The sequence below is a fragment of the Magnolia sinica genome, chromosome 4 (assembly GCF_029962835.1).
Source record: "Magnolia sinica isolate HGM2019 chromosome 4, MsV1, whole genome shotgun sequence".
Classification (NCBI taxonomy): Eukaryota; Viridiplantae; Streptophyta; class Magnoliopsida; order Magnoliales; family Magnoliaceae; genus Magnolia; species Magnolia sinica.
This window is the reverse complement of record NC_080576.1, coordinates 86,302,343-86,330,153: the sequence shown is the minus strand read 5'-3', so window position 1 is coordinate 86,330,153 and position 27,811 is coordinate 86,302,343. Positions and strand designations below refer to the sequence as shown.

Sequence of the window (27,811 nt, the reverse complement as noted above, 5' to 3'; positions counted from 1 at the left end):
TGGAATCTAAGTTTTATTAAAAATTTAAAAATTTAAAAATTATTACTTTAAAGTTTCATAGCTTCAAAACTTGGTTTCTTAAATGCTCCTACTTGGTGGATCTTGTTATTCTTTTAGACTATAATATTCATAAATGTCTCGGATCTTCTCTCGGACTTTGAAAGTTCCTAGTACATCGAAAATGCACGTAATCAAGCCATTTTATCGTTCAGATGCAAGGAAAAGGGATGCAAAACATGACATAAATATGTAATATGTAGCACTTAACAACGTGGTCCACCTAAAATCAGGATCTACTAAGTTTTTGTCCCATTCCCTGAAATAAGTTGACAAAAAGGATGGAAGACGTGGATATAAATAAAATACATCACAATGGGCCCCACAATGCTCTATAATGGACTCACGTAAATTTCAAATGTCCAGAAATTTTGTCATGCAACACATTCCGGGTAGAGAGAAGAAAACCCAAAGCATTGACATGTGAAATGTCTGTGGACCCATCATGATGTCTGTGTTAGATCCACACCATCCATCAAAATTTTCATATCATTTTAGTTTACGAGAGAAAAAAATGAGCCAGATCTAAGGCAAGTGGGCCACACTAAAAGAAATAGTGGGAATTAAGCGCCTAATGTTGAAAACTTCTTGGGCCACATAAGGCTTTGATCAAGTTGATATTTGTGTTTTCCCTTCATCTAGGTCTGTGTGAGCTTATGAAGAGGTTATATGGCAAATAAACCTCATAGTGGACCCTAGGAAGGTTTTAATGGTAGTCATTCAATTCCTGCTCCTTTTCTATGGTGTGGTCCACTGAGCTTTGGATGTGCCTCATTTTTTGGGCTCATGCTCTAAAATGATATAGAAAAGTTGATGGATGGTGTGGATTTAACACAAATTATGTGGGGCCTTTTAGAAGTTTCACATGTTAAAAGTTGGATTGTGTATTGAACAATATACTCTGAAAAGAGAATTTCTTCGGCAACATGCGTAGGAAAAAATATGGAAGAAATTTTTTAAAAAGAAGAATCCACGAAGCACATTCCGTATACACCGTTAAGCAAGACCTCGACACCGAAAAAATTCTGAAAAAATCATGGAGCGATTTTTAGGTTTTGCAGTAACAAACATAACTTAATGAGGAGCACTTTTTGAGTTTTCAAATCTGTAATTTTTTTTAATAACAAATAGTGTAATGCTCGTATTTTTTTAAATATAATTTTGAGCGAGGGAGGGAGAGAGATATACCGATCTCATCTCATCTCTCCTCTTATTTCTCATTATCTCAACTCTTCCTCGTATCTCGTAGTCCCCTAACAAACCCTATATCTTAAAGAGGGAGCATATGAGAATGAGAATCTTACTAAAACTTAAATAACTAAAGAAGGAAACTCATTGAAAAAAATGAGGTAGGAGAGAGGTTTTTGGAATTCGCTTATTTAGGTTAGTATAATGATCTTTTCTTTATTTTCTTTATGCAGTAGTTTGATTCGATATTGATCTACACATTGGACAGATTGGATTAATCATGCATCCATTGTGTATGTCTAATTCATCCATGTGGAAAGGTACATGATGTGCATGGCTTTAGGGCTGATGTGGAGGTGTGATTTTTTCATGATAGACATCGATCGATATGATCTGTATAGTTCATGGATTTTCTAAAACTCAATTATGTAATAATTCCAAGAATCAGACTGTTTCGCCACCTCAATAGACCGTACCGATCATAGATTTACCAACGTTCTTCCTTAATTTAAGGAAATTAAATTAATAGCGAAAGAGTAATTCTCTATGCAAACTACAACTTGGCGCAAAGAATTATATAACACAATTTGAAACGTGTGATTAAATTCTCACCGTTCATCAAATTCTTAAGAATAAAATTAATTAAAATCATAAATTTCAGATCGATCGAACCATTGAATGGGCTACATCGATATGAGGAAATGGTAGACAGTGAATCATGTGTTGATTTATTGTTTTGAACCATTGGATGGTTGAGATCTAACTCAATCTAAATCGACTATCAAAATTTGGATATCATATGATGATGACATCTATATTTGATGATCAATTTGATCATCTATTGGGCCGCATTGGCCAATTAATATGATCATTAGAAATTGTAATAAATTAATGTATGGATGATCTGATCAAGATAATCATATATTGTCCATTAAAATTAATCAAGTGACGATTAATGGTTGACTTTAATCCATCTATTAAAGGTGACTTGAATATTAAATTATCAAAGTAGATAAATTCTCAAAATTTTGTGTAAATTATCAAACCATTGGTTTACGGAATCATCTCTACCGCATCAAGGTGAGTGATCCCGATGTATTTTTCCTCTATTAAGTTAAAATAGTTTCATTGATTATGTGTTGTATGCATGCTTTAACATTGTTATTATGATATCTTATTGGATTTAATTAAATATATAATTTTAATTGATAATTAATGAGGTGATTTGTTCAATATGCTAATATACCCAATGATATGATTTATTGTGTTGGTGAGCTACTTGATATGCTTTTGCATCTATTATTTGTATGCATAACACATGTTGAATTCTTAGAGGACCTCTTTGGATGATATACTTGGTAGAATCGTTATCAAAAGCTCACTATACTAGTGGAAGCCTGCTAAATGGGTAGATGTGGGCCTTGTCTATGCCTACAAAATGATAAAAGCCAGCCAATGGACAGATGCGAGTTGACGAGTTTCCAACTCAAGCAAGTGGACAGATTCCCAATTGATGCAATCATGCATTGCATAACATTTGCAAATTTTTTTTTTTGAACTTATATTTTATATGATTGTTGTTATTTTATTCTAATTTGATGTGAAAAAGTATTTCGAAACTTCTCACTAAGCATGACTAACTTACCTTGTATTAATGTAAAATTGTATAGATGTGATTGACGTTGAGTCAGTGGCTCAAGAACAAGAGTATATGGTTGAGCCAGAAAAGGACTTAAGAGACATGTAGCCCTACTTAAAGGAAGTAGTTGATGCTATAGACCAGCTCTAATTATCATTTTTAATATATCTGATATTTTTACATTTTTAATTATTTCTTTTAAGTTTGTCAAGCTATATTTATTTTATTGCATAAGACTCTAAATGAAAGTGTCCTTATTTATGTTTATAAATGATGATTGAAATTGATGATCGATTTCTTATTTATGAGATGTTGCGAATAATGAATGAAACTTACATCTATCGTAATACTATTAGCTAGGTGAATTTGTGTAAGCATATCAAATAGTTTAAGTACATTTAGTATACAAGTCATGATGTTGATATCAGGTCCGAACTATATGCCAATTAACTAAAATTGGAGTCATGACAAAATAGTCTCTAAATTTGTCCAAAGCATATCATGTATCTAATTTAATACCCATGATCTCCATTATTAATGGCTAAAATCCGTCTAATCACGTCCACGTGTACAAGTGCCTGGATGACTTTCCAAGTTACTAATTCCAAAAATTCATAAGCAAACGAAGTCAAATTCAAATGTTTAAAAGAAGATACATCAGCAAGATGTCAACTTAGAATTACATTCGAACTTTGCTAGCATATCAGCACATGTGGCCAAGTGATGTATCAATCCGGTTCATCCGTCGACCGCAACATAGACGCCTAGAGGAATGACCATGTAGTGCTGCAGTACCATCAGCTTACTTTCCCAGGCATTTTTTACTTCCAAAGTGTCATATGTGCAGGACATCCAAGCCATGCCAAACGTTGGACTCATCAAGAATAACGTTAGGTGTGAAAAACAGACCAATATAAGTATCAGGTGGGCCACACCACCAAAATGCATGAGCGACTGACGATCTGACCCAACCTAAAATTTTGGCGTATCTCATGAACAAATCAACTCAATTTCCACTTAACATAAGCTTTCTGATAAGACGGACCATGCAATCGGATCAGATTCGTTAAAAACACGACAAATTGGCTGAGAAAAAATGACGGTACAGTAAGCTTATGGTACTCACGACAGCACCTGATTTTTTGATCGCAGCAAAGATCACAACTGCATATCATCACTTTCTTCAATTTTATACTGATGGGATTGGGTGATGGGTCTATTTTTTAGAGATATAAGCCATCTATGCTGGGCCATTAAATTTATGAAACTAATCTAACATCAACCAACCACGTCCACGTGCTCAACACCTTAACTCAACTGGCAGACTGAGTGGAGATACCTCGTTTCAACACTTGAGGTCTTGGTATCGATCCCCAGCGGGGGTGGCTAACACGGAGCGTGTGCATTGACACGGGTGTGTACTAACGAGCTAACCCAAAAAAAAAAAAACAAAAAAGAACCAACCACGTTCCAATGCGTAGCGGCGTAGAAGTAATTTGCTGAAAATGCAGGGGTAAACTATCGTCCATTGATATATCCACTTTTAAAACCGCAGAACCGGTAGAGAGGGATTCGGCCAACGGTAAACGCGGAGTAAAACTAGGGCCCCTTTTAAAGAAATGAATAGGTTTTTCTGTAATTTTCGTGAAAACTTAGACCAAATGAATATGTACATGTAGTTATTCCCGCTTTCGTAATTATCGACGGCATTGGAAAACCATTGAAAAGAGAAAAGCTTTGATACTCTGGCAGAGGACGACGGATGATATGCAGGCACTTGGAAATAGCATAAAACACAAGTAATCTCAATTAGACCGATTAAATTATGGGTCCTGGTTTTGATTTGCGATGAACAAAATATTAGAATTGTTTGGTCATCTGATTATCAGATCGGTAGGCATTTATTGGACGGTTGAAAATGTAAAACGTCATATGGTCTTATCTAAAAGAGAAATCGTCCATAAATAAGCGGTTAAAATTGTTAAACCAATCTGATTTTGGGATGGTAAGTTACCGAAAATATTTTACACCATTTAGTCGGTTTAAGTGAGTTATTATCTGGCACGTGTACAATGTCTGAGTGCATGCGTACCAGGTACCATGCTCTGCCAGAGTATCAAATTATTCCCAATTAAAGAGAAATTAAGTCTCCATCGACCGGTGATCGGCGCTTTGGTTATTGGACTAATACACCTAAATAAATCTAGAATAATTGCCAGTTGCTGTTGAAAAAACAGAGAGAGAGAGAGAGAGAGAGAGAGAGAGAGAGAGAGAGAGACGTTGATCAAGACCAATGATCTTATGGGCCATGGCTCTTAAATTATAAACTAGTGGAGTCTAAGTCCCTGATCATTGTGACAGGTGGGTTTTTTCTTAGTATTTTAGTTCACCTTTTAACGGTTGATTTGTAAGCAACTGATCAGATGGACAGTCTAGCCCGATATTTTTGATCTTTGGGAAGTGCCCATCCATGTGATGCTGCACCAGATCAACGGTTTCGATCACCATGAACACGTGCCACCTGTTTGTTGTAAATGTTACAAGAGCATGCAAGCAATGATTAGAGAAGCGCTAGGGAGATCAGCAATTGAGTGCCACCTCGCGCATGTGTTAGCATGGCATGCGTCTGCGCGTGAGGGCCACTCATCAGGTGTCTCCCCCCATGAGGATGAGGTGGTCTAAAAATCAAAGAGGTCCACACATCAGGTGGACCACACATGAATAGAAATCGAAGAGTTGATAAAATAAGGACGGTGCTCCGTCGGCCCCACCAATATATATATATGTGTGTGTGTGTTTTATCCATTCATTTTACCGGCTTATTTTAGGGCGTGATTTAAGAAATGAGGCACATTAGTATCTCAGGTGGACCACACCACTGGAAACAATGGTCATGGAATGCCAACCGTTGAAAACTTCTTGAAGCCTACAAAAGTTTTTTATTAAACTGATATTTCGTTTTCTCTTCATCCATCTGTGACTTAAATCAGTAAGTTAGATGACATGTTATGTGCACATGAGATTTGGATATGCCTTATCTTGGGGCTTATGCCCAAAATAATGGTCCAAAATGGATGGACGGCGTGGATAAAAAACATACATAATTGTAGGGCCCACCAAGCACTGTCCAGTAACGACAGTTTAGGTACGCAATCCGCGTTCGTAAAACAACAACCCATTATCCATATTCGGCACTCACTTGTTGTGGCCCACTTAATTAGTGGACGGTGCTGATTTTCAGGCGAGGAGGGCAGCTGGCGAGTGTATGGTTGGACTCACCTGAGGCGGATGTCCACGTGTGCGGGAATCCTCCATACAACCCCTACGCGCGAGAATCGCTTGAGATAAGCATTAACAGGAATGACGAAAGTACCCTCGCATCGCCGTCTTCCAACGAAGCCAAGAGAGGCCATTTTCGTCAATCGATAAAAATTCCCCGTATCTCGCGTCGAATTTGTGCGGGAAAGCGTCGACACCGAGGGCTTCTAGAAAGTATAAATAGCTTTTGACTATCCCATCCCATTTCAGCAGCTCTCTCTCTTTCCCTCGAGTAGCGGTGGAAGTTCGTTTTTCTCAACGGCAATAGGGAAAGATGCAAATCCGGTGGGGTTTTTTCATGGCGATCTCTTTCTTACAGGCAAGTAAATCACGTCCTTTCTCCATGTTTCGATCCCTCTACTGTCTATGGATCTCTGTCAGTGATCGATTTCTAGGATCTTTGTGTTCGTTCCCCGGAGTTACTTCGATTGGGGTTTGAGAGATCGAAAAGAAAAGAAAAAATACTGTTCGATTTCGATTACTCTGCAAAGTCTAGCAAGGTTTTGTTGAATTTCAAAGCTGAATTTGTGATTTTTGTCAATATAATGTGGAATCGAGCGGATGATTTAGTTAGCTTGGAATCCCTTCCCTCCACTCTCTCTCAAATTCTCTGTTTTACTTTTTGTCGTAGTTATTTTAACTGGAATTTCTTTTTTTTTTTTTTTCTTTTTCCGGTGAGATGTGGCTCTAAAACTTAGATTTGTAGGTGAATTTGGTTTGGGATTGGGAATATGGTTGCAAACGTCGGATTTCCAATTTCGGGTACTGAAGTTGAGGATAGTAGAGAGCATTGGTTACTTTTGGGGGTTGTGGAGTTGGAAACTATGAAAAATGTTTTTTTATATATATATATAGTTATTTTCAAGCATTGGTTAGTGAGCAATTAGAGTTTGTTTCTAATTAGGATTTGCTGGGCCTGCAGCAGTTATAAGTCAGGGTGTTTTAACGACATGAATGGGATTTTTAGTCGGATTATGAAATGTTTGGATGTGTTGCTCTTTTTTTTTTTTTTGGTTTAAAGTTTTGGGTGAGAGAGGTTATGGAAAGTTTTATTTTGATGGTAAGTAGAGTTGGAATGTTTTACAAAGTAGTTTTGGTGTTGTTTGGGTGGTTATAAATATGGGATTTTAGAGAGTGATGAACTCGAAAATTAGTGAATATTAAGTACTTGTCCCGGAGAACTGATTGGGTACAACAGGAAGCATGCTAACTCGTTGTCCAACCAGGTTTTTTCTGCCTACATGCCACCTTTGTAGGACATCGTTGCCAGCAAATAGCAGGCCCCACCATGAAGATCACCTTACACAGAAGTCGGGCTGGTCTGCTCATCAGGTGGGCAGTACCACTGGGTTCTATGGACAACCAACAGTCGGATTCAAACATATATGGGTACAGCCTAACTGGTTAGCAGACATGCCTGATTTTTCTGTCAGGTGATCTTCATGGTGGAACCTACTGTTTGCATGGTATTGATGTCTGTAACAAGTGGCATTTTGGTGGAGAAGACCCGGTTGGCATACTTTTGGGATCTACCTGATCAGTTCTCTGTCTTAAAGGAGTGATTTCTCTAAGGTCCATTGGGCATGGCATCAGAGAGATTATGGGCTATTCTTGACTAGCTAGCGTCCACCATCTGCATCAAATGGGCATGAGAAGAGGTTCCTTATCCTCGGAAACTTGATGATTGATCTTACAGTTGGATTCACATGGTTCCATTGACTAAGAGATTTAATGATTGGATCTGTGGAAATCTATTAAGCATCTAGATCCAATGGTCCGATCTTCATTTATTCAACATGTAAGGAAAATTTTGTTTTGATTACCATGACAAAAATGATGGAGTAGAGAATTGGGAAAGATGACGGATGCGCACTAGGATGAGGCTATCAACCTCATGATGGAACATAAAAATTTAGATAAACATGATCAACATTTTGATGAGTTGGATCAAAAGGACAACTAGGCTGGAGAAACGGTTCGAGGAATGTTTGGATGATTACTTTGAGCAATTGGTGGTTCCAATGGAATCAAAGCAGTGCCAACATCTGATGCTCAATCTGGATGGTCTGCAGTTTGAGAGAAATTGGTAGTCCAAACTGAGTATGAAATTTCATAGAAAACTTCTCTAGGTTTGAACAGTTATGTGATTTTGTATCAGTGCTATCAATTAAAATATCAGGCGATGCTATTGGTATTGCACACGGGCGATATCAATTTCAAAGTACACATAATTCCAATGTATCAATGGTTATATCATGATATTGCAATATCTTGCCTATATGTCATCGATATTCAGGCAATTTCTTTGATATTTGTGATATTGCAACTAAAATCAGCATAAATCAGAAAAAAATTCCCCGTTTTTTATTTTTGGATTCTCTTGTAGATGTGTGTTTTTTTAAAAGGTCTTTGTAGATGTGTTTTAACAACTCTGCTGAGTTGTTTCGCATCAAAACACTAATTTTGTTGAGACATTGCAGTCGGAGAGGGATATTGAAGCATAGTTGTGTCCTCTAAAAATATGGAAAGCTATTGTGCATAGCTTTTTTTTTTTTTGGGGTGGAATGTTTTAAGTTCTATATCCATAGTCACGTGTCTTTTAACATCTCTGTACGTTTCACTAAAAAAATCCACCATTTTTGTGAAGCTTGCTCAATGTTTCCTTTAGAGTGCAATACGTTATGAGATGCATGCAATAATTCCTGCTGTTTCCCATGATGTTTCTGTATCCCAAGTGTGTGATACTGATAAATAAAACACTGGAACAACCCATTCCCCTCCAAATACTGGAAAGGGTTGGTCAATTGATAGAGTGGCTACAGCCTCTAGAAGATCAAGAGGTTGCATGTGAAATTGTGAATGGATCCTTTTTGAAGAGTTAAGGAACTGTATTTCTATGGAAAGATGAACCTCAAGGTATTTTTTGCTTTGTGAGTATGGTTGGACACAATTAACAGAGGGATGAAAAGTACAGTTTATAGCAACCAAATTAAAGGCACCTCTGATCCTGTTTGGTGGCGCTGGTTGCTGTAAGTTAACCTCAGATAGGCGAAGAGAAATCAGTACGCAGGAGAAGATGAAGCTTGCGTTGAAAGGAAGGTAGCTACTGGTTGATTGGTGGTAGATGCTCTTCATCAAATTCCATTGATTTCAACAGAAGGGTGGATCAATTGATGAATATACTAATAAATTCTTTGAGTTGGTGACTTGGCCTGGAACATGGGAATTCAATGCCTTGACAGCACTATGAAGCAGGACTTAAAAACATAGATTCAGGATGAGCTGGGAACAACAAGATTGTGGACTGTTGTCTGTTGAAGGGGTACATTAGAGATCCCCTACAAAATAAAGAAAAGCTCAACTAGCAGATGGCTATCTGAAAGCTTCAGCCAGAAATTGGTGCATGTAGTGGACTAAGGGAGATAATGGCTGTAAAGTAGCCACCTTCAGTCGAATGGATCAAAATAAAGAGTGAGGAAGAGATGTGAACAGGCAAAAAAATGCTGACATCCATAGCTGTTTCCCCAATGCGGGAAGACACAGCATATGGCACACGAGTGTCCATGATGGAAGCCCAATCTAATTGAAGGAGATGGAGGTTATGAAGATTTGGTACAAGGAGAAGAAATATTATCCTTTATGGAGCATTATTGTCATTTTGCAAGTAATGTCTACAAAATAAAATGAGTGCCAATTATTTCTGCTCAAGTGGTAATTTTGGTGAGAAGACGTGTTTGGTGGTGCATGGTGGAGAAACCAGTGCGAATTCTTTTTATGCAGAACTTGTCAAAAGGTTGAATTTGAACATTGAGCGACATCCTCGCCTCTACATGGTTTTCGTGGTTGAACAAATAAAATTAAAGACAAAATAACCTTGCACAATCTAATACACATGGACTTCCACCAGGTGTGATTCCCCTCAAATTGTGCGGCCATTGCTTCCTAGCTGTTTGTGCTTGCCAACATTTTGAGAATTGAAACAAATGCTTCCACGCTTACGACCTCTTGCACCAATATCTGTTGCCTGCTTCATGCTTTGTGCAACCATAGTTATGCTTTCTCTACTGGAAGCCCCATGACTTGTTCAGGCAAGCTATTAATTGTTTGAAGTATAGTAGACTAGTAGATTTTTGGACTCAATTGTAGGTGGTACTGTGAGTTGTATCGGGAGTATGTGTAATGAGTAGTATTATGAGTTTTGACTAGGAATTATTTTGTTAATAGGCCTTTACTACATAACCGAGAGCAAATATTAGACACTAATTCGGAAGTAGAGAGTTGAAAGAGGAGGAAGTTGATCATGGGATATGTATCATTCATTTAACAAAACTTTGCTGAGTTTTTCATGAACTCGTCCTTTTCTTGACTTTGTTTGAGAGTGATTCTATAGGCCACATGAAGTGATTTTTTTGCAGGTTCTTTGGGTGATTTGCTAATCAATCTGTTTGGTAAGATAACCTGCAAATCTATCAGTTGTGTCCACACCACTGTTTTGAATAGTGTCGTAGCGTAGCGTAGCTACGATGCTAGCATTAGCAAATAGCGTAAATCCCTTGTGGCGTATGCTACAGGGGTCGCAGCCTATGTAGCGTCATAGTGTACACTAGGTTTTTTTGTATTTATAAATGATAATTATATTTTGTATTTAATACTTGATTTCTTTTCATACTTGTGACTTGTGGTTTCAATTAGACATTATTAATTAAAGTGGTTTACTTAGAAAATTGTTGATGTGATAATGATTTGATTTGGTTTATGTGTGGATTGGCTTTTCATAAATGATAATTAATGACTTGTTTGAACGTGCTTATACTTGGAAAAAATCATCATTTAGGCATATATATATATATTCTGTTTTTTTTTTTTTTTTTTCTTACTATTTATCATAATTTTTTATTTTTAAATTAAAAATAGAAGTATCGTGTATCTTATGCTACACACTATGCTACTTATGCTACATGCTACAGAGGGCTGAACGCTATGCAACAAGCTACTCTATTTAAAACATTGGTTCACATTCTACTTTTATTGTTGAAGATTAGAGCACATATTGTGACCTGGATCCCTATCAGTCACTGCTGGTAAATTTGGAGGTTTTTACTTTTATTTTATTGGTGAATGCTAAATAATACTGATGCTATTTTATATTTGAAATTGTTAATGACTTCAAAAGTTTCCTGATAGTGGCGCCTATGCTTGTCGGCATGCTTAACCAAACAGTATAGTGGTGTTCCAGTGGCTGGTAGAGAAGGAAAACTTATCTTGTGATAGGCTATGTTAGGGACTGGGTTTTACTTTATAGAAACCGAGTTTTACTTATTCTTATTGGTCAGGTGGCAGATAATGAAGATTTCATTTGTATTTTGTTTCATTTTCCAATTCCATTGTTCATACCCGTGCTGTTGGGCATTTAATATTCCTTATCTTTTGTACATGATCATGTTCAAATTTTAAACGTGGTAGTGCTTTTCCTATTCTTACCTACGTTCCTGACATTCACTTCTCATGCATTCTGCTTTTAGTGGCACTGTCATGGTGGTTCTAAATTGCTGTGTTACATATGCAGGCCACAATTCTCATGTCTCTAGTGAGTGCAGGTTCCAGTCCAAGGTTTCTTTTGACTACCAATGCTACATCATCGTAAGGCTACTCTATCATAGCTCCAGTTGCTGAAATGGATCCTAGACTAAAGGATGAAAAATTAGTGTGTTTGCTCTTATTGGTGTATCATCTTAATCTACTATTTAGAGTTTTCTTTTTTATTTCATCCCTTCTGCTGATCTAATTCATAATGTTTTTAAATATCACTATTCCACTTTAATTATCACATTGAATGTGCCATTTTTTAAAAGAGGATTTGTGTAAATACTAATTTTCTAACCTTTGATATGGTTTGCAAAAATACTAATTTCCTACCCTTTATCTACTAAACATAGTTTTATGCTTGCTGTGGAGTCTTTATTCACAGTGCTCTGCTGCCGATATAGGGGGAATGTTTCTTTGACAAAAACAGTATGGCTGATCAAGTTGAGAATAGAGACATCAATGGACACCTGCATCTGTGGTTGTCTGACTTGATTTAATTGGATCTGGATCCAGATTTGAGGCCTAATTAATAATTGGATTGGATTTGGGTCCATGGATTTGGACCCAGTTAAGAATCAGGTCAGGCTACTGGTTCGAGGCCTGACTATTTGATTTTTTAGTTTTATCCTTTATCCAATTATATTTCTTATTTAAATCATACAAAAGCCATGCAGGCCACAATTCTCGTGTCTCTAGAAGCATAATCAACACTAAGAGTATAGAACCATAATTATGGATATGTAGAAGCAGTGATTCGCATCACAAATGACCCATAATCTGAATTTGCAATTTGGAACATAAAACGCAAGGGGTTGATCTTAGTTAGGTTATCTTTGATGGTGAAATGTTTGGTTTGTTTTATCAATTTGAAATACTTGAGTGAAAATTTTTTTTGCCTTTGTCTTTGTTTTGCTTGGCTCGGGCTGTCGGTACGTTTTTCTTTCCCTGTGGGGCCGATGGTGTGGCTCTTGTAGCTTGTTGTTCCCCAGCCCCTACTGCTCCCCTTTTCTCTTTGGGACAAAGTGAGTGTGTCCGTGTTGGACATGACACGGTGGTCTTTAAACATCGGATTAGTCAACATGTTCGTGTAATTGTTTCAAATACTATTTTGCAATTTTCATATGTAAAAGAAAAGAAATAGTGATAGTAATAAAACTAAATTCATTTATTTAAATCACAAATAAAAATCAAACATAATTTAATTTTAATTTTTATTTTTTAATATTAACCATATCAAGGAGTTCCAGAGTGGATATGGACATGTCTGCTTCGCAGAATTTCAAAATGTGGTCTCCCTGTTTCATAGCTTATTGACCATGATGGGAAATGTGACTTCATTCTGAAGAAATTCAGAACTCAGTAACAATGTAATTATGGAGCTTTTATGTCCCAACTATTAATACATAGTGGCACCTTGATACTACAAAATGAGTGGCATATGCATTTACGTATATCATGTGTAAGATCAACACAGGATATATTGCTGCTTCGCCATTGTCTTTGTCTCATGTATGAGTATTATAACTGACAATAGCTAAACCGGGATTGTTCAATGGAAATATGCTTGATGTAAATGATACAACATTGTTGACGATGTTCACTCCTGGCTCTATAATTTTCTGTTAGAAGGCTTTAATCAGTGTTTTCAGTAGCGCTGTAGCGTACGCTACGTAGCGTAACTCCCTCGTAGCGTAAGCTACAGTGCATGTAGCATACGCTATATGTAGCGTAGCATAGTGTAAGCTACCTGAAATATCATTTTTTAAAGTGTTTTTTCTATGTTAGTTTAACACTTATTTTAAAATGGTGATGACTTATACCTAGGATACGTGGCACTACATGAAACTAATCCAGACCATCCAAATTGTGGTCCATATCGTGGATAGAACACTTAGATCAATCTGGACCATCCAAATTGTGGTCCATATCGTGGATAGAGCACTTAGATCAATCCGGACCATCCATATTGTGGTCTATCTCATGAATTTGTGATGTTTCAATAAATGAAAGAAAGATGTCACACTTAGAGAGAGAGAGAGAGAGAGAGAGAGAGAGAGAGAGAGAGAGAGAGAGATTTTGCGTGGAAATAAGTGGTTGATGATCCAAAGTCGTAGTCAAGAACTCATAGAAATTATGCATTTCGTAAAATTTATCATATTTTCTATTATTTTAATTAAAAAATATTAAGGATTGTGTAGCTTATGCTACACTCCAAGTAGCTTACGCTGCATGCTATAGATGGCCAAACGCCACGCTATACGCTACATGCTATTTAAAACACTGGCTTTAATATATAGTAAGGACATGTATGAACACATTGTTACAACAAGAATGAGAATGGCTTGTGGTGAGATTGACCAGTTACCTTTACTGCAGGTTCTTATATTAGGGTATGCACTACGCCCTTACCTTCTTGTGCTTGTTATAAGTGAATTACTAATAGTATTCAGTAAGAGGTTCCGTTATGTATGTTGTCTTTTGGTGACATGGTGCTAGTTGACAAGACTAGAGAGGGAGAAAATCCTAAAATGTAGGTTTGGAGCTATGCTTTAGAATTTTGGAAATTAGCAGAACCCAGGTAGTGTTTGTGATTCTATTTGGTAAGAATATCTATAGCAATGGGACTTTAGTTGAAATCCATAGACAAGAGATTCAACGAAGTGATGTGTTTTGTGACCTTGGCTCTATAATTCAAAGGATGTAGAAATTACTGGGTATGTTCTTAATAAAATCAAATTGTACAGATGAATTGGAGAAGACCTAAAAGGATTTGGCTTGAGGTGGCGAGAAGGGATATGAAGGCTTGTACATTTACAGAGGATAGGGCCTTTGATGGAAAAAAGATTAGCAAAAAAAGATTTCACAAAGTCATGCCAAATGGCTGGGACAAGGCGAAGATGATGAAGATGATAAAGCCTTTAACATTACATTGAGGTTTTCTGGCTCCATACCCTCTCCGTATGCACCTTAATATATATTAAATCAACATGTGCGGGGCGTTTGAGTTATGCTTAAGGTGATACCCACCATAAGTTGACGTAGAAATAGGGTGTGTCCTCTTCGGGAGGGCCAAATGTATATTGAATGTGGGTGGTTGTAATTTTTTTAACTGTTGGTTGTTCTCATATTGCTTTTCCTAATGGTGAGTTCTCCCTCTTCTTTACCTGTCCATTGTTCTCATATAAGTGGTCGGTTGATAAATGGAATTTTCCTGATTTTCCCACCTAGGTGTCTTCATTGCATTGTCCACCTTATGCCAACTAGAGTACTATACACACATGCAAAGTGGGCATGTATTTAGCGTGTAAAGGTGTATGTCGAATTGTTGTTATGCTAGATGATCATATTAAATCAATATTGCTTGGGATTTTGAGCTGGTTGTTGAAAATAAGGAGGATTGCTTGTTGAGAGCGATCAAGCTTCTCGAATATTGTGGAGAGACGAAGAGGCAAGCAAAGGATTAGTTAGCACAGATGGAGTTGGTGTGGTAACCTTTGATTTGTGAAGTTGGAGGTGAGTGGTGCTTTTTTGGTGCAGGGCGATGTAGATAAAATTGTTTTTGGAGGAGGAGGGGAACATAGCAACATATATGATGAGAATTAAGGGTAGGAAAAAAAGGTCAGAATTTGATGGATGGCGACTGGTCTACTGTCTGACGCCGTCGCCCTCGCCCATCTCCACACAACATCTTCGTCGGAAACATCTCTTACCGCTGCTCTCCCGAGGATATCCGATCCACATTTCAAACATTTGGACGGATTTCAGACGTATATCTGTCGACCCTATCAAAATTGGGATTCGGTAGAAGTTTCAGCTTTGTTTGATTCCATTGTGAGGAAGATGCTGTTGCAACCATGTCCAGGCTACAGGGCATGAATTTTGGGGGCCGAAAGATATTCATCCACGATGCCCATGTCCGTGTCTAGGAAGACGCCACCGCCCCCCCAAAACAACCAAATCCGAAAGATGGATTATGCAGCTGTGACCCATCGAGAGAGAGCTGTTACAACCGATGTACGCTAGCTAGTTGTTCCCAAATGGATTTCGGACATCAGAAGACAGAAACTAGCCAACGCCCTTGTTGGGGAAGCTTCTAGGCCCGACTTCTCGGTCATACACCTGATTAGATCTCTTAGAACATCTCCGTTTGGTGCGTCCAGAGTTGACATCGCCAGAATCTCCCACAATTCATTCTTGATATGTTTCCAGTCCAGATTTGAAGTAGTTGCCTTTGAGTGGGATTCTCTCCTTCACCAATCTATGGTTCTCTTTGCTGTCAAGCCCCGGGGTCTGTCCATGGTGGCCTCCAATAAAGGAACCTGGATCCGCATCACAGGCCGTTCATGCATGGTGCGAACATACGATAGATCGGATTGCCAGCACCTTTGGTGCTATAGTTGAGATCGACTCCAATGCCCTACAGGCAACTTTCCTGATGTTTGCTCGGGTGAAGATAATCCCATTCCTGGAAATGAATCTTTGCTCTGCTCTAGACTTGGAAGTAGACAGATTGTCCTTTTCGATCGTCGCTCAAGCTGAACCTACATCTCTATTCCAGACATTTCATACTTCCCGGGAAGCTATCTCAACTACTCTGCGATCTCCTCCTCAATTCAATTGCCCAGATTATTCATCCCGGACCTCCCACAGCAAGGTAGTCAATATCAGCCCCTTTGATGTTCGACAAAATGCCCCACTAACCTCCCAACACGAGGCAACTGAGAATACTGTCATACATGTTGGACATAATGTCCCACCGAGCTCTCACCAATAGCCAGATCTGAATCTCCACCTATTCGCGACAGATGCTCGACGAGAGGTTGACCTGAACCTTTCCCCAGACGCTACTACACCCTCCGTCTTACCGAAGCCTACCCTTCTCTCCCCTGGGATTAACAACCAGATGAGGCTTCCTTTCCAGCAACCTCCCCCCACCCTCCACCCCCCATTGAGGAAACCGGACAATGGGTCCTCAGATCCTTCCAATCAGCAGTTTCATTAGGTGATGAGACAACCCAATTGCGATCCCCCTCCCTACGTCAACCTTCCCTGGCACACCTTCACCACTTGAGGCTTGTCTCTATCCTCACTTGCTCCCTCAACCAAGCCAATACTCCAATTCACACCTACTCCACCGCCGATTCTCACATGCCCTCTCAAGATAGAGCCCAGCCAGACAAACACCCTCTTCGCCCAGCCCTTTCTTCGGCCTCCCCTTCTTAGAGGCACGATACACGGGCCCACCCCAATCAGCAGGCCACTGACTCTCACCTATCCCACCCTTTTTCCCACCCCTTCTACCAATTTCAACCCCCCAACACATCTTACATCTGTGCCACAGATAAATCAAGGAAGGAATGTTGCATTTCTAACCCCCCAGTGGATGAGATGGCCCAAATCATCATGACCAGGGACAATAGATTAGAGGATCTCGGCAGATGGAGCTGGCCGGGCGACATTCAGGATTCCTTTCGGGAAGATCTCGGATTAGACAACATCTATAAGACAGATGGAGATAGCAGATAAGCTGATTCAGGATCAGACCCAAACAGTAATTCTTCATTCTCTCAACTCGACTCCCCATCCCCAGTCATTTCTCTAGGAGATTCATCTACTGGGATGAACCTGTGGATTGATTTCACAGAACAACAGGAATCACTGGTTACCTCTCCTATCACAGAACCTCCCTGACCCAGAAAAGTGCGCGGCGGAAACATTATAGTCAAGTTGGATATGGAGAAAGCATACGATCGAATGGAATGGGATTTCATCTCCCAAGTTCTTCTCAAATTTGGCTTCGCTTCTGATTGGATCCGAATAGTTAAACATTGCTGGGAAAACTGTTGGTAATCGGTTCTCATTAACGGCGGAAGCTTTGGTTTCTTCAAATCCTTTAGAGGCCTCCATCAGGGAGATCCACTATCCCCAACCATCTTAATAATTGTAGCGGAAGTTCTTAGTAGAGGCCTGACCCATCTCTTCTCTATCGGGGCATGCTAACTTTTTAAGCTCCCCAGATCCTCTCCTGCCATCACCCACCTCTTACATGCTGATGACACAATCATTTTTCTTAATGGCAGAAAATCATCCATGCGCTTGCTTTTACATTTCATCTTGGCTTATGAGCAGGCTTTGGGTCAAAAAGTCAACGTTCCCAAGAGTGCCTTCCTCCTGTTGCGGAAAGCCACCGCATCCAAGGCTCGCTAGATTACCCTTCTGTCTGGCTTCCATTGAGCTTCCTTCCCTTTTCAATATTTGGGGGTCCTGATGATTGAAGGAAAAATCAAAACAGTCCACCTTCTGCCTCTCATTCACAAAATTGAGAACAAAGTTGCAAGCTGGAAAGCAAGACTTCTCAATCAGGCGGCCAAACTAGTTCTCATTAGACATGTTCTCTCTAGCTTCTTGCTGCACCTTCTCTCAGCTGTCAATATCCAAGGAAGGCCTGTTGCGTCATCAATAAAGCCTTCTCTTAGTTTTTTTGGGGATACTCGGAAGGGAGAAATAAACATCATTGGATCAAGTGGCTCGACATTTGCTTCCCGCTGTCAGAGGGCTGTCTTGGAGTTAGGAGGACAGTCGATGTCATGCAAGCCTGTAGATGTAAGATGGTGTGGAGACTGCTGGAAGGGAAGTCACTTTGGGCTAGTTTCTTCGAAGAAAGATACCTTCACAAGTTTATTACCAGAAATGGGCTGTACAAATATGAAGGATTAGCCTTTTGGAAGGACGTGCAGAAAATTCTGCCTCACTCCATTCTGGACCGGAAGAGGGCTCCTAACAGGTTTCTGCCGTCAGCCAATTTCAGATGTTGACACCACTGTTATGGTAAAAGATTTTTGGGACACTTCGGGATCGCGGAATCGCTCCCGTTTACAGTCTACTCTCTCCTTTGGCCTTTTGTCTGATTATTAACAGTGGTATCGCCCCTTCAAAATGAAGGATCGACTGGTTTGGATTTCGACCTCCTCAGGTAAATTTTCATTCAAGTCTGCGTGGAACTCTGTCCGTTTGTGTCACCCCAATCAGAAGTGGACCTCATGGATTTGGAACAAGCTAACTCCTCCCAAGATTGCAATTTTCATGTGGAAAACTATTCACAAAGCGGTCCCGATCGACTATTCCATCCAGAAGCTTGGTATCCTTCTAGCGTCCAAATGAATCCTGCTGTAATGACTCAGCTCCCTCCTCAACATCCCCGTGTCAGCCCCCTAGCCTCTCCTACCCAGCACAATTCAGCCATCAGAACGGATGTCGAAACCTTAGACCATCTCTTATGCCAGGGAGTGGCAGCCAGTGAGGTGTGGAGTTTCTTCTCGCACCTTTTTTTAGTTCCTCTCTTCCCTGCCCAGTCCATTCAGAGCCGCTTCATGCAATGGGCCTCAATTGCAAGCAAATCGTCGAAAGGGAAGATTCTATGTGGATTGGCTCCCACCTTCATAGTCTGGGAGCTCTGGTTGAGCAGAAATGAAACTAGATTTGATAACCATAGAATGGTGGTAGCTCAAATCATTTGTAAGATCTCTATTTGGCTGAAACAGATTGACAACCTTCTTCCGAGCCTTTCCAATCCCTCCTCTCAGGAAGCTTTCATCTTCCAATCTTTGGGCATGGAGGACACAACCCCATCCTTTCAGATTTGTCACAACCTTGGGCTCTCAAACATACTCGTTGAAACTGACTCTCAAGCCATCTTTGCAGCGGCATGCCGGCATCCAATCGGCTCTCGCTAGGCAGCTGGAAAATCTGGTATAGTATTGGCTACATCCATAGTCTCATCGATCAACTGAATCTTCGCTTCCAGCTTACTCCTCGAGAAGGGAACTCCGCCGCAGATGCTCTCGCCAAATCTACAAGTGGTGGTAGGCCCAACGCAATTTTCCTTTCCTCTGCCCTCCTCCCTGCCTCAGTCAGGGGCTCCTTGACCCTGAATAAGGCTGGCTTGGGCTTGATTAGACAGTGCTTCCACAAGAAGGGTGTGGGATGACCCTGTTTTAGGCTACCTCCGGATCCTTGTTTTTCAGCACTTCCTGAGGTGGCCACTGTTCTCTGTTTTTTAGTTGGGTGGCATCTATCTGTGCTCCTGCCTGCCCCGGCTAGCTGCTGCATCCCCCTGCTCGTCCGCCCTTTCCAGTTTTCCCCCTGCTTGAAGCGCTTTTGATGTTTCTCCCCTGATTTGGTTTCCACATTCTCCTAGCCTGTTGTTATTTTTCCTTTGTTCATCTCTAGCATATGATAGGTAAGGCCCATTCCTTTTTGTTGGGGCCCACCCGAATGGCTGTAAATCCCTTTTTCTATCAATAGAAACGAGATATAGATCTGTTTTTTTTTTTTTAAATTATTTATTTTTTATTATTATTATTATTATTATTATTATTATTATTATTATTTATTTTTTAAAAAGCAGAAAAATATGCTCCAATGAGGTAGCAGTTTAGAAACCTTGCAGTCAAAAACAAATGACAAGCTCGAACTCTAGAATCTATTGCGAAATATGATTGAAGGTGGGAGCGGAAGACAATGCTTTGAAAATTATTCGAAAAAAGTATTGCATTTGTAGAATGTGGAGACTGGTCTTCTGATTGGTGGTCAAAGAAGTCGTTCACAGGAATAAGATGAGATTTTGATGCTTTAGGAGATGAAGAGAGATTGTTGCTGCATTGGATGTTCATCCTGTGCGGGATGGGAATCTTTGTGATCGCTCTTAAATTTGATTTGTAGATCTGGTGGGATTCTTGTTATATGGAACCTGAATTTGGTAAAATGTGACATCATTATTGAGCAGATGAATGCCTTTCAAAAAAGGAAAAAAAAAAAAAAAGAAAGAAAAAAAAAAGAGGGCAAATGAGCTATGATAGCAGCTCTTTGGCTTGAACTTGAAGATGTACAAGTCAGGTGGAATCTACCCTGGTCAATTGCTGGTAACAACCACCTCATTAGGTTTCATAGAAGAAGTGGGGAGATATGTTGGTGACTACTGAAATGCAGGGCTTTGTGGATTTTGTTGATAGAGAAGTATTGATCAACTTGGGGACTGGGCTTTTTCAGTGTGAGAAAATATGGTTGGAACATGCATACTTCATTGCTTTGGTTGAAAAATGGTTTGAATTCATGGCTAAGGTCTAGGATAGTTAATGATATGAAGAAAACCCATTACAATAACAATTGATGATCTACCAAAGAATTTCTAGTTCTCAATTACTTTAGCACTGAAATTAGAGGCTTAAAGACACAAAAAAAAATAAAAAAATAAAAAAATTTGCAGTAGGTGAAGCCGACATACAACGTTCTTGCCAAAGAATGGTTTGACACACTGTTGGATATATATTAGGAACATAAACATTGACAAGTTGTTGTCTCTTGTATTCCTTTTTCTGATTTTTTTCTGTTTTTTCGGGTTTAAAAAAGTCTTGCTGACTACAATTTGTATGCCTTGTATGGTATACTTATTTTTTTGGGCTTGGAAGATATGCTCTTTGATACTTGTGTATATAGAGGTGTGTTCTAGTGTTGTAACATCGCAAGCTTATGGTGGTACTGAGTAAATGATGGGTTTATGTTGTGTGTGCATCACTTTCAAGCCACCCATTAGATGCGTCTCCTCAGGTTAGCCTTGGGGCCTGAAAATTAGCTCGATCCAAAACTCTGGTGGGCCACAACAGAGGGAACAAGGTGAGAAGGGACTCCCACCGATTCTCATTGGGGCCCACCTGAGTTGCATAACAACTGATTTTTGTTTTTGTCTAGGCCTTTCATCCAGGGCAGATGAAGGGTATGGACTTGATTCTATATACCCAACAAGGTGGGCTCCCCATGTGAATTAGTGGTGGATGCCCCTTGGCATATTTCCTTTTACCATATAATGGGGTACTAGGAAAGAATGAAATAACCATATCAAGGGCCTGTTTGGATTACCAATTACAACAGTAATGTGTGGTAAATGAGTAATGATTACCATTAGTACTGTAGTCGGAAGTAAAACATGATAGTGGCTGTACACAACACTCCTCTCGCATCTCCACTTTTGACATGTAATATACTTTCACTGGTTAGATACACTTGCACGTAATATCGTCAAAATGTGTTATCCACACCGTCCATTCATTTTGCAATATCGTTTTAGGGTGTGTCCCCAAAAATGAGGAAGATCCAACACTTCCGTGGACCTCAAGAAGTTTTCAATGGTAGGTGTTCAATCCCCACTACTAGCTGTGGTGTGGTCCATTTCCGCTTTGAATTTGCCTCATTTTTGTCTCATTCCATAAAATGATCACGCAAGATGGATGGACGGTGTGGATATAACACATACATCATGGTGGAGCCCACGAAACTATGCCACATCAACACACCTATGCCAATCCATGCCATGCGGTGGTTCTGAAGGATTACCATGATTTGATAGTTGGCAATATTCAATCAAGGTGTTCCATGACGGTACTGATGGCCATAATGGCCACCACCGTTATTGTTACGATATGGGCTGTAACAACTGCTACGCCTCCTGTATGGGCCGTTACGACTCTATTTTTTTAAAAAATTGTTACAAGACCGTTACAGACCTTTTTTCTGTAATGGCCATTTTGGCCTTGTAACGCATAACAGTTATGACCATTACCGTTACCGTTACGGCTGTTATGTAACTGATTTTGCATTCCATGTATCCAATCAAAGGTAAGAAGTAATGATGTGAGTTTTACACCACATTACTTTGGTAGTCAATGATCCGAACAGGCCCCTAATGTTTCGTATATCAAAATTTTGTCTTGTATGTTTGGCACTTCTATTGGCTGCCTCCAATATAGTGGGTGCTTGTTTGCGGATCCTCCAAGGATTGGTCTACGGACATTAAGCTTGTGATTCAACAAAAAATTGCACATATTGGTTGCTTCTACTGGTGTGCTCATGGAAGCTAAACATTAATGTCAGCTTGAGAGGTTATCTGGCCAGTTTTGGGATAATTGTTGTTCTCTGGACTTATAAGGGAAGTAAAATCTGTCTTCTGTAGCACTTTAGGCACATGAGATTCAAAACAAAGTAGAATCAAAATCCTTCTTTTGCCATATTCACAATGTGCTCTTGCTATGTTACTGTATTGACTCCAGGGACACCATTTCTTGGTTATTTGTGTGTTGTGTCCAATGTTGAAGGCTTTTCTTTTCAGCGCTGGAATTAGATCTATTGCATCTTTGATTCACATTTGTTTCTTTCGTAGTGTTCCACATGAAGCTAACACTTTTGCAAACTCTATTGCCAAGGAGGGTGTGGATAGGTGTCATCCTTGAACTGTGCTCTTCCCGTCATAAGTTTAATAGTTTTTGTATTATGAGTGTGATTCTAATTAGCTTTCATCATTATTACTAGATTTCATTGTTACCATTAAGAAGTACTGGTTCAAAGTGAGATGCAAAAGCAGAGTTCACTTTAAAGAAACATTCGTTTAGTTCGAGAAAATTTAAAAGATCTTATTCAGTATAATTTGTTATTATATTCTTTTATGTAATTATCAGTGTTGCTTGGACACTTCCACTTTCTAGGTTTCGGCCATCCTGACATTTGAGGACGCTTGTACACTCTTGGACACCACATATACTTCATAATCTATATAGACAAAGTGTCCTGTTGATGCCACTGAAAAGTGCTGCGTGTTGGACATTTCAAGTGAGGTGTCCAAACATATACCTGATTTTTTTGGTCAAGCTGAAGATCTCTTACCCCTAGCCTCAAGCTTGCCTCCATGCTATTGTTGTTGTAGAAACTACTCAAACGATCTCCTCTCACCCTGTAAATTTTATTTTATTTTCCGTTGTAAGTAGTGTGGTCCATTTAGCAAATAAGCATAGGCTTGGCTGTTCTTTTCCTCCATGCTATTGTTGTTGTAGAAACTACTCAAACGATCTCCTCTCACCCTGTAAATTTTATTTTATTTTCCGTTGTAAGTAGCGTGGTCCATTTAGCAAATAAGCATAGGCTTGGCTATTCTTTTCCTCTTTTCTTTTCCTTTTTTTTTTGTTTTTTGTTTTTGTTTTTTGTTTTTTGTTTTTTTTTTGTTTTTTTGTTTTTTTTTTGTTTTTTTTTTTGGTTCTCTAAATTTTTGAGAGAGCTGGGTGATGTGCATACAAACTCGACTATTAATGAGCGTTTGTATGTTGAATTTAGGGTATTAACAGTTTTTCATTTTAATGGTCCATTACGTCCACCGATAAGCTAGTTACAAAATAAAATGAATGTACTTCTGGGTTCGATATCCATCCAAATCATGGTCCATGATTTATACCGTCTAGTTTGAGCTTATTCTATTCCACATGTACAATTTCTTGGCTGTGTATCAACCATCATCCTTGGCAAGAGTATCAAATTCATTATAAATAGGTGGAGAGCGTGTACCACATGAAGAATGGCTGGTTCCTTGTAAATTTACCTAAATGCTTTAGTTCTTATTTGAAACTCTTCCCATGTCCTTTCATAATGCAGTTTTAAGTGACTCCAAAACATAAAGTCTGGGGAAATTTTACTCCTGGCTAAAGATTATGCATAGATATGTTAGTGAAGGGTGTATTACCCATTCATATTTCATGATATGACTGTTCATGAAAATCCCCTAATACTCTTCCATATGCACATTTCAGTTCATTGTGAGTTGGATTATATTTTCATTTTGTAACAGTTGAATGGACAAATAATGGTTAACAACAGGCTTAGGTGTAGTGTCATTGGCTCATCACAGAAGAGCTGTGAGGGAGAAGGGTGTAATTATTTAGCAATCTTTGCAGCCTGGTAGCAGCTGTTTAAAATATTGTGAACGTGCATCTCACGAGCAACTGTAGAAGAAAATATTGCTAGCTTTATCCTCAATTCTAAGTAACTTCTGATAGAGAAGCTAGATCTCATTAATTCCTGTTTATTTTCACTTCTTTTCAGGGAAAAACATGCAGAAGAGTATTGTTCCATGTACGATATTTGCGGACAACGTCGTGATGGAAAGGTTTTGAACTGCCCGTATGGTTCCCCGTCAGTAAAGGTATTTGGTAGCATTCTTATAGATTTCGTATATTACTCTTCTTTGTAAATATTCACTTCCTGGAGCATTACACTTTAAATTTGCCTTTGAACGTAATTTAATGGTAATAACAAGGTATTACTTTCCGGATGGTTTGTATCTAGAGAAGGTTGTTTCTCAATATTGAGTTATACTCAGTGTTCGAAATATTGGTATCGTGTTATGTATTGTACCCTTGGGATACAGATATGTATCGGTTATTGCATGGGATATATCGGTTGTATCGCGTAATGTATCGCTGTTGTTGGAAACATGAGGAAATTGGTCGAATTTTTCAATGAAACTTCAGTGATTGTTAAAAGAGACATCAACACACATTTATAAATCAAAGCATTACAAAAAATAAGTACACATAATAGGTTTTCTTTGCATGGGGTCCTAACGCATGCATTGTCTAACTGAATTGATGCAAGTGTATTCAAAGTCTATTCATATAGTTCATAAATGTAAGAAGATGTGTGGAAACACACACAATACATTCAAAAGCAAAAGAAGAATCACTAGATGGGGTTATATACATGTTTGATTTTATGTTTGGACACCAGGATTGCAACTGATTTGCAAGAAAGTGGGAATTTTGATTTTTTTTTTTTTTTAAATTTTAATTTTCCACAACTCGGCCCATTTCCTCCAAATCTCGAAATTGAAGCTCTCAATCCATGATTTTTCATGCAAAACATGAAAAACCATGGATTTGCAACAATTTGATACTGATTTAACATGATTTATAGAAAAAAAAGGATCGAAAATCGAAAATGCTCACCAGATCGAACATGTGAGATATATTGCACCACTTGTGAGTTTCGTATCGCACAGGTGGGATACAAGATATATCATGGGATATATCGGCCGATATCGTCGATATTTAAAACACTGGTTATACTCAGTGTCACGTACATGTCTGTCTTGAGTACGAGCAATATTCTTTCTGTTTGACATATTTATCACACATTTATTGCAGTTTGATTCATAATATTCACTTGACTTTTGGACTTGCTTTCCAGCCAAACGAGTTGCTTTCTTCAAAGATACAAAGCCTATGCCCTACAATTACTGGCAATGTTTGCTGCACTTCGGATCAGTTCGACACATTGCGCGGACAAGTCCAACAAGTAAGATACATGATTAGAGTCAGTTACTGATATTGAATCTTGTGCATTCTTGTTTCAAATGACGTTCTTTGTTGGTACAAGGAAAATGAGTCTATTCTCTATATGTAATGTATGGTATGGGAGTTACATCACCATCCTGGTACACATATTATTCAAATTGCACTGACTTTGAACTCATATTGGTATGATTGCTGTCTGTTATCCATTGGTATCAATAGATTTGCAGTGTCTGGTTTTGTGTTTGACTTCTACACATCATTTTCTAACTTTTAGTAGGCGAACAATAGAGCCTTATATAAACAGCTTTCATATGGTAATCTTTGAGGTAGCAATAGTTTCTTCATTGATGTTGATAACAGAAGTTTTGTAGAGTTTAATGGGGTAACAATGCATTCTAACTGAATATGTTTCACTAACTTCTTTGTGGTTCCTTTCCTGCTTTCATATGGTAATGTTTAAGTTAGAAATATTTTCTTCGTTGATGTTGATGGTAGAAGTTCTGTGAAGTTTAACGGGGTAAAAATGCATTCTAATTGAATATGTTGCACTAATTTCTTTGAGGTTCCTTTCCTGCATATTCATGTAATATCATGAAGGTGATTCTACAGGTACCTCTTTCTTGCACTGCTTCAGATTTTACTAAATTCACTTCTTTTTACTGTTTGCGAGTCAATTTTTCTGTTTTCTTTTTCATTATGATAAATTCACTAAAGTGATGCAACGGCAAAGCAACTGAAATTTATATGAAATTTCATTCCCTTCATAAATTCAACCTTACCAACTCCAAAGCCAGTCATCTGATCCACTTGTTTGGTGTAGTGGCAATAATTTTGGTTAGTCTGATGATTACTTAACACATATTGCATGGATCTTAAAAATCTGGGACCAGGCCAGGTGCCAAAATAGAGTGTGCAGTAGTGGTGATGGTTTATTTGTCTTGGTATCGGTTGCTGACTCAGTCATAACAAAAAATGATTCGACTGAGTCTGACATGGCTCATCCAATTAGTAATTACTTTTGGGGCTGACGCCATCGAAGTATGTAAAATTACTTATTTGTTTGGGTAAGAAAGCACTTACCTTTTGATAAGTATGTAATGTCTCTATCTAATTACAAATATTATCTGTAGTTTTCTATTCACCCTTTACAACACAAGTTATTAAACACAAGTTATTAAGCACTTACCTTTGGTGGAAGTCATTTTCATACTCATACAACTTGTACAATACCTAATATATGATATAACAATTTAAAGAGTGCAAACTATATTGCTAAAGCTTCATTCACATGTGCCATGATGATTTGGGCCTCTGTTAGCTGCTTAAGTCAGTGTCATGGCTAGCCATGTTAACATTGCTGCCATTAGAGTTAGAATCCTCATGTTTAATCTCATCATCATTCTCAAATATTCACTAGAAGTTGTGACTTAATTGCATGGGCCTTCTAGTCTTGGAAATGTATCGTTGTTTGAGGGAAACATTGTGGAAACTTTAGTAAAATGGTGGAAGATTTCGTCGATAGTATCCCAAGTTCAGGGAGGTAAACATTAGGAAAATGGTGGATTTTTTTAGTGAATCCTTAGGAGATGATAAAAGACACTTGATTGCACACTTATGACTTAAAATATATTAAAAAAAACATAATAGATAGGTTTTCATCATATATGGGCCCAAACCATTTACTTCCGGACCAAGGTAGTGCAATTATATGTGAGTGGAGTTCATATCAGTCAAATATGATACAATAATGAAACATAAAATACAACAAGAAAATAAAGAGCGTGAAAGATATACCTTTGCCTTAGACCCAAAGTTACAAGGTGAATCAAAATCATAATCCCTGTCACCACTTGGT

The 27,811-nt window shown here is 38.7% G+C and overlaps 1 protein-coding gene across 4 annotated transcripts in view; it reads left to right on the top strand.

Annotated features, from left to right (window-relative positions):
* Positions 1-6,355: 6,355 nt before the first annotated feature.
* Positions 6,356-27,811, top strand: part of LOC131243314 (uncharacterized) — a 135,474-nt gene continuing 114,018 nt past the window's right edge. For 3 of the 4 annotated variants that reach the window (XM_058242565.1, XM_058242562.1, XM_058242561.1), the window contains exons 1-5: positions 6,365-6,521; positions 11,769-11,842; positions 23,001-23,057; positions 24,707-24,806; positions 25,850-25,957. In XM_058242565.1, coding sequence (XP_058098548.1) covers positions 6,477-6,521; positions 11,769-11,842; positions 23,001-23,057; positions 24,707-24,806; positions 25,850-25,957 — 384 coding nt within the window. In that variant the 5' untranslated portion in view covers positions 6,365-6,476. Of the gene's footprint in view, positions 6,522-11,768; positions 11,843-23,000; positions 23,058-24,706; positions 24,807-25,849; positions 25,958-27,811 lie in introns of all 4 variants that reach the window. The other variant, XM_058242564.1, reaches the window with a different exon arrangement.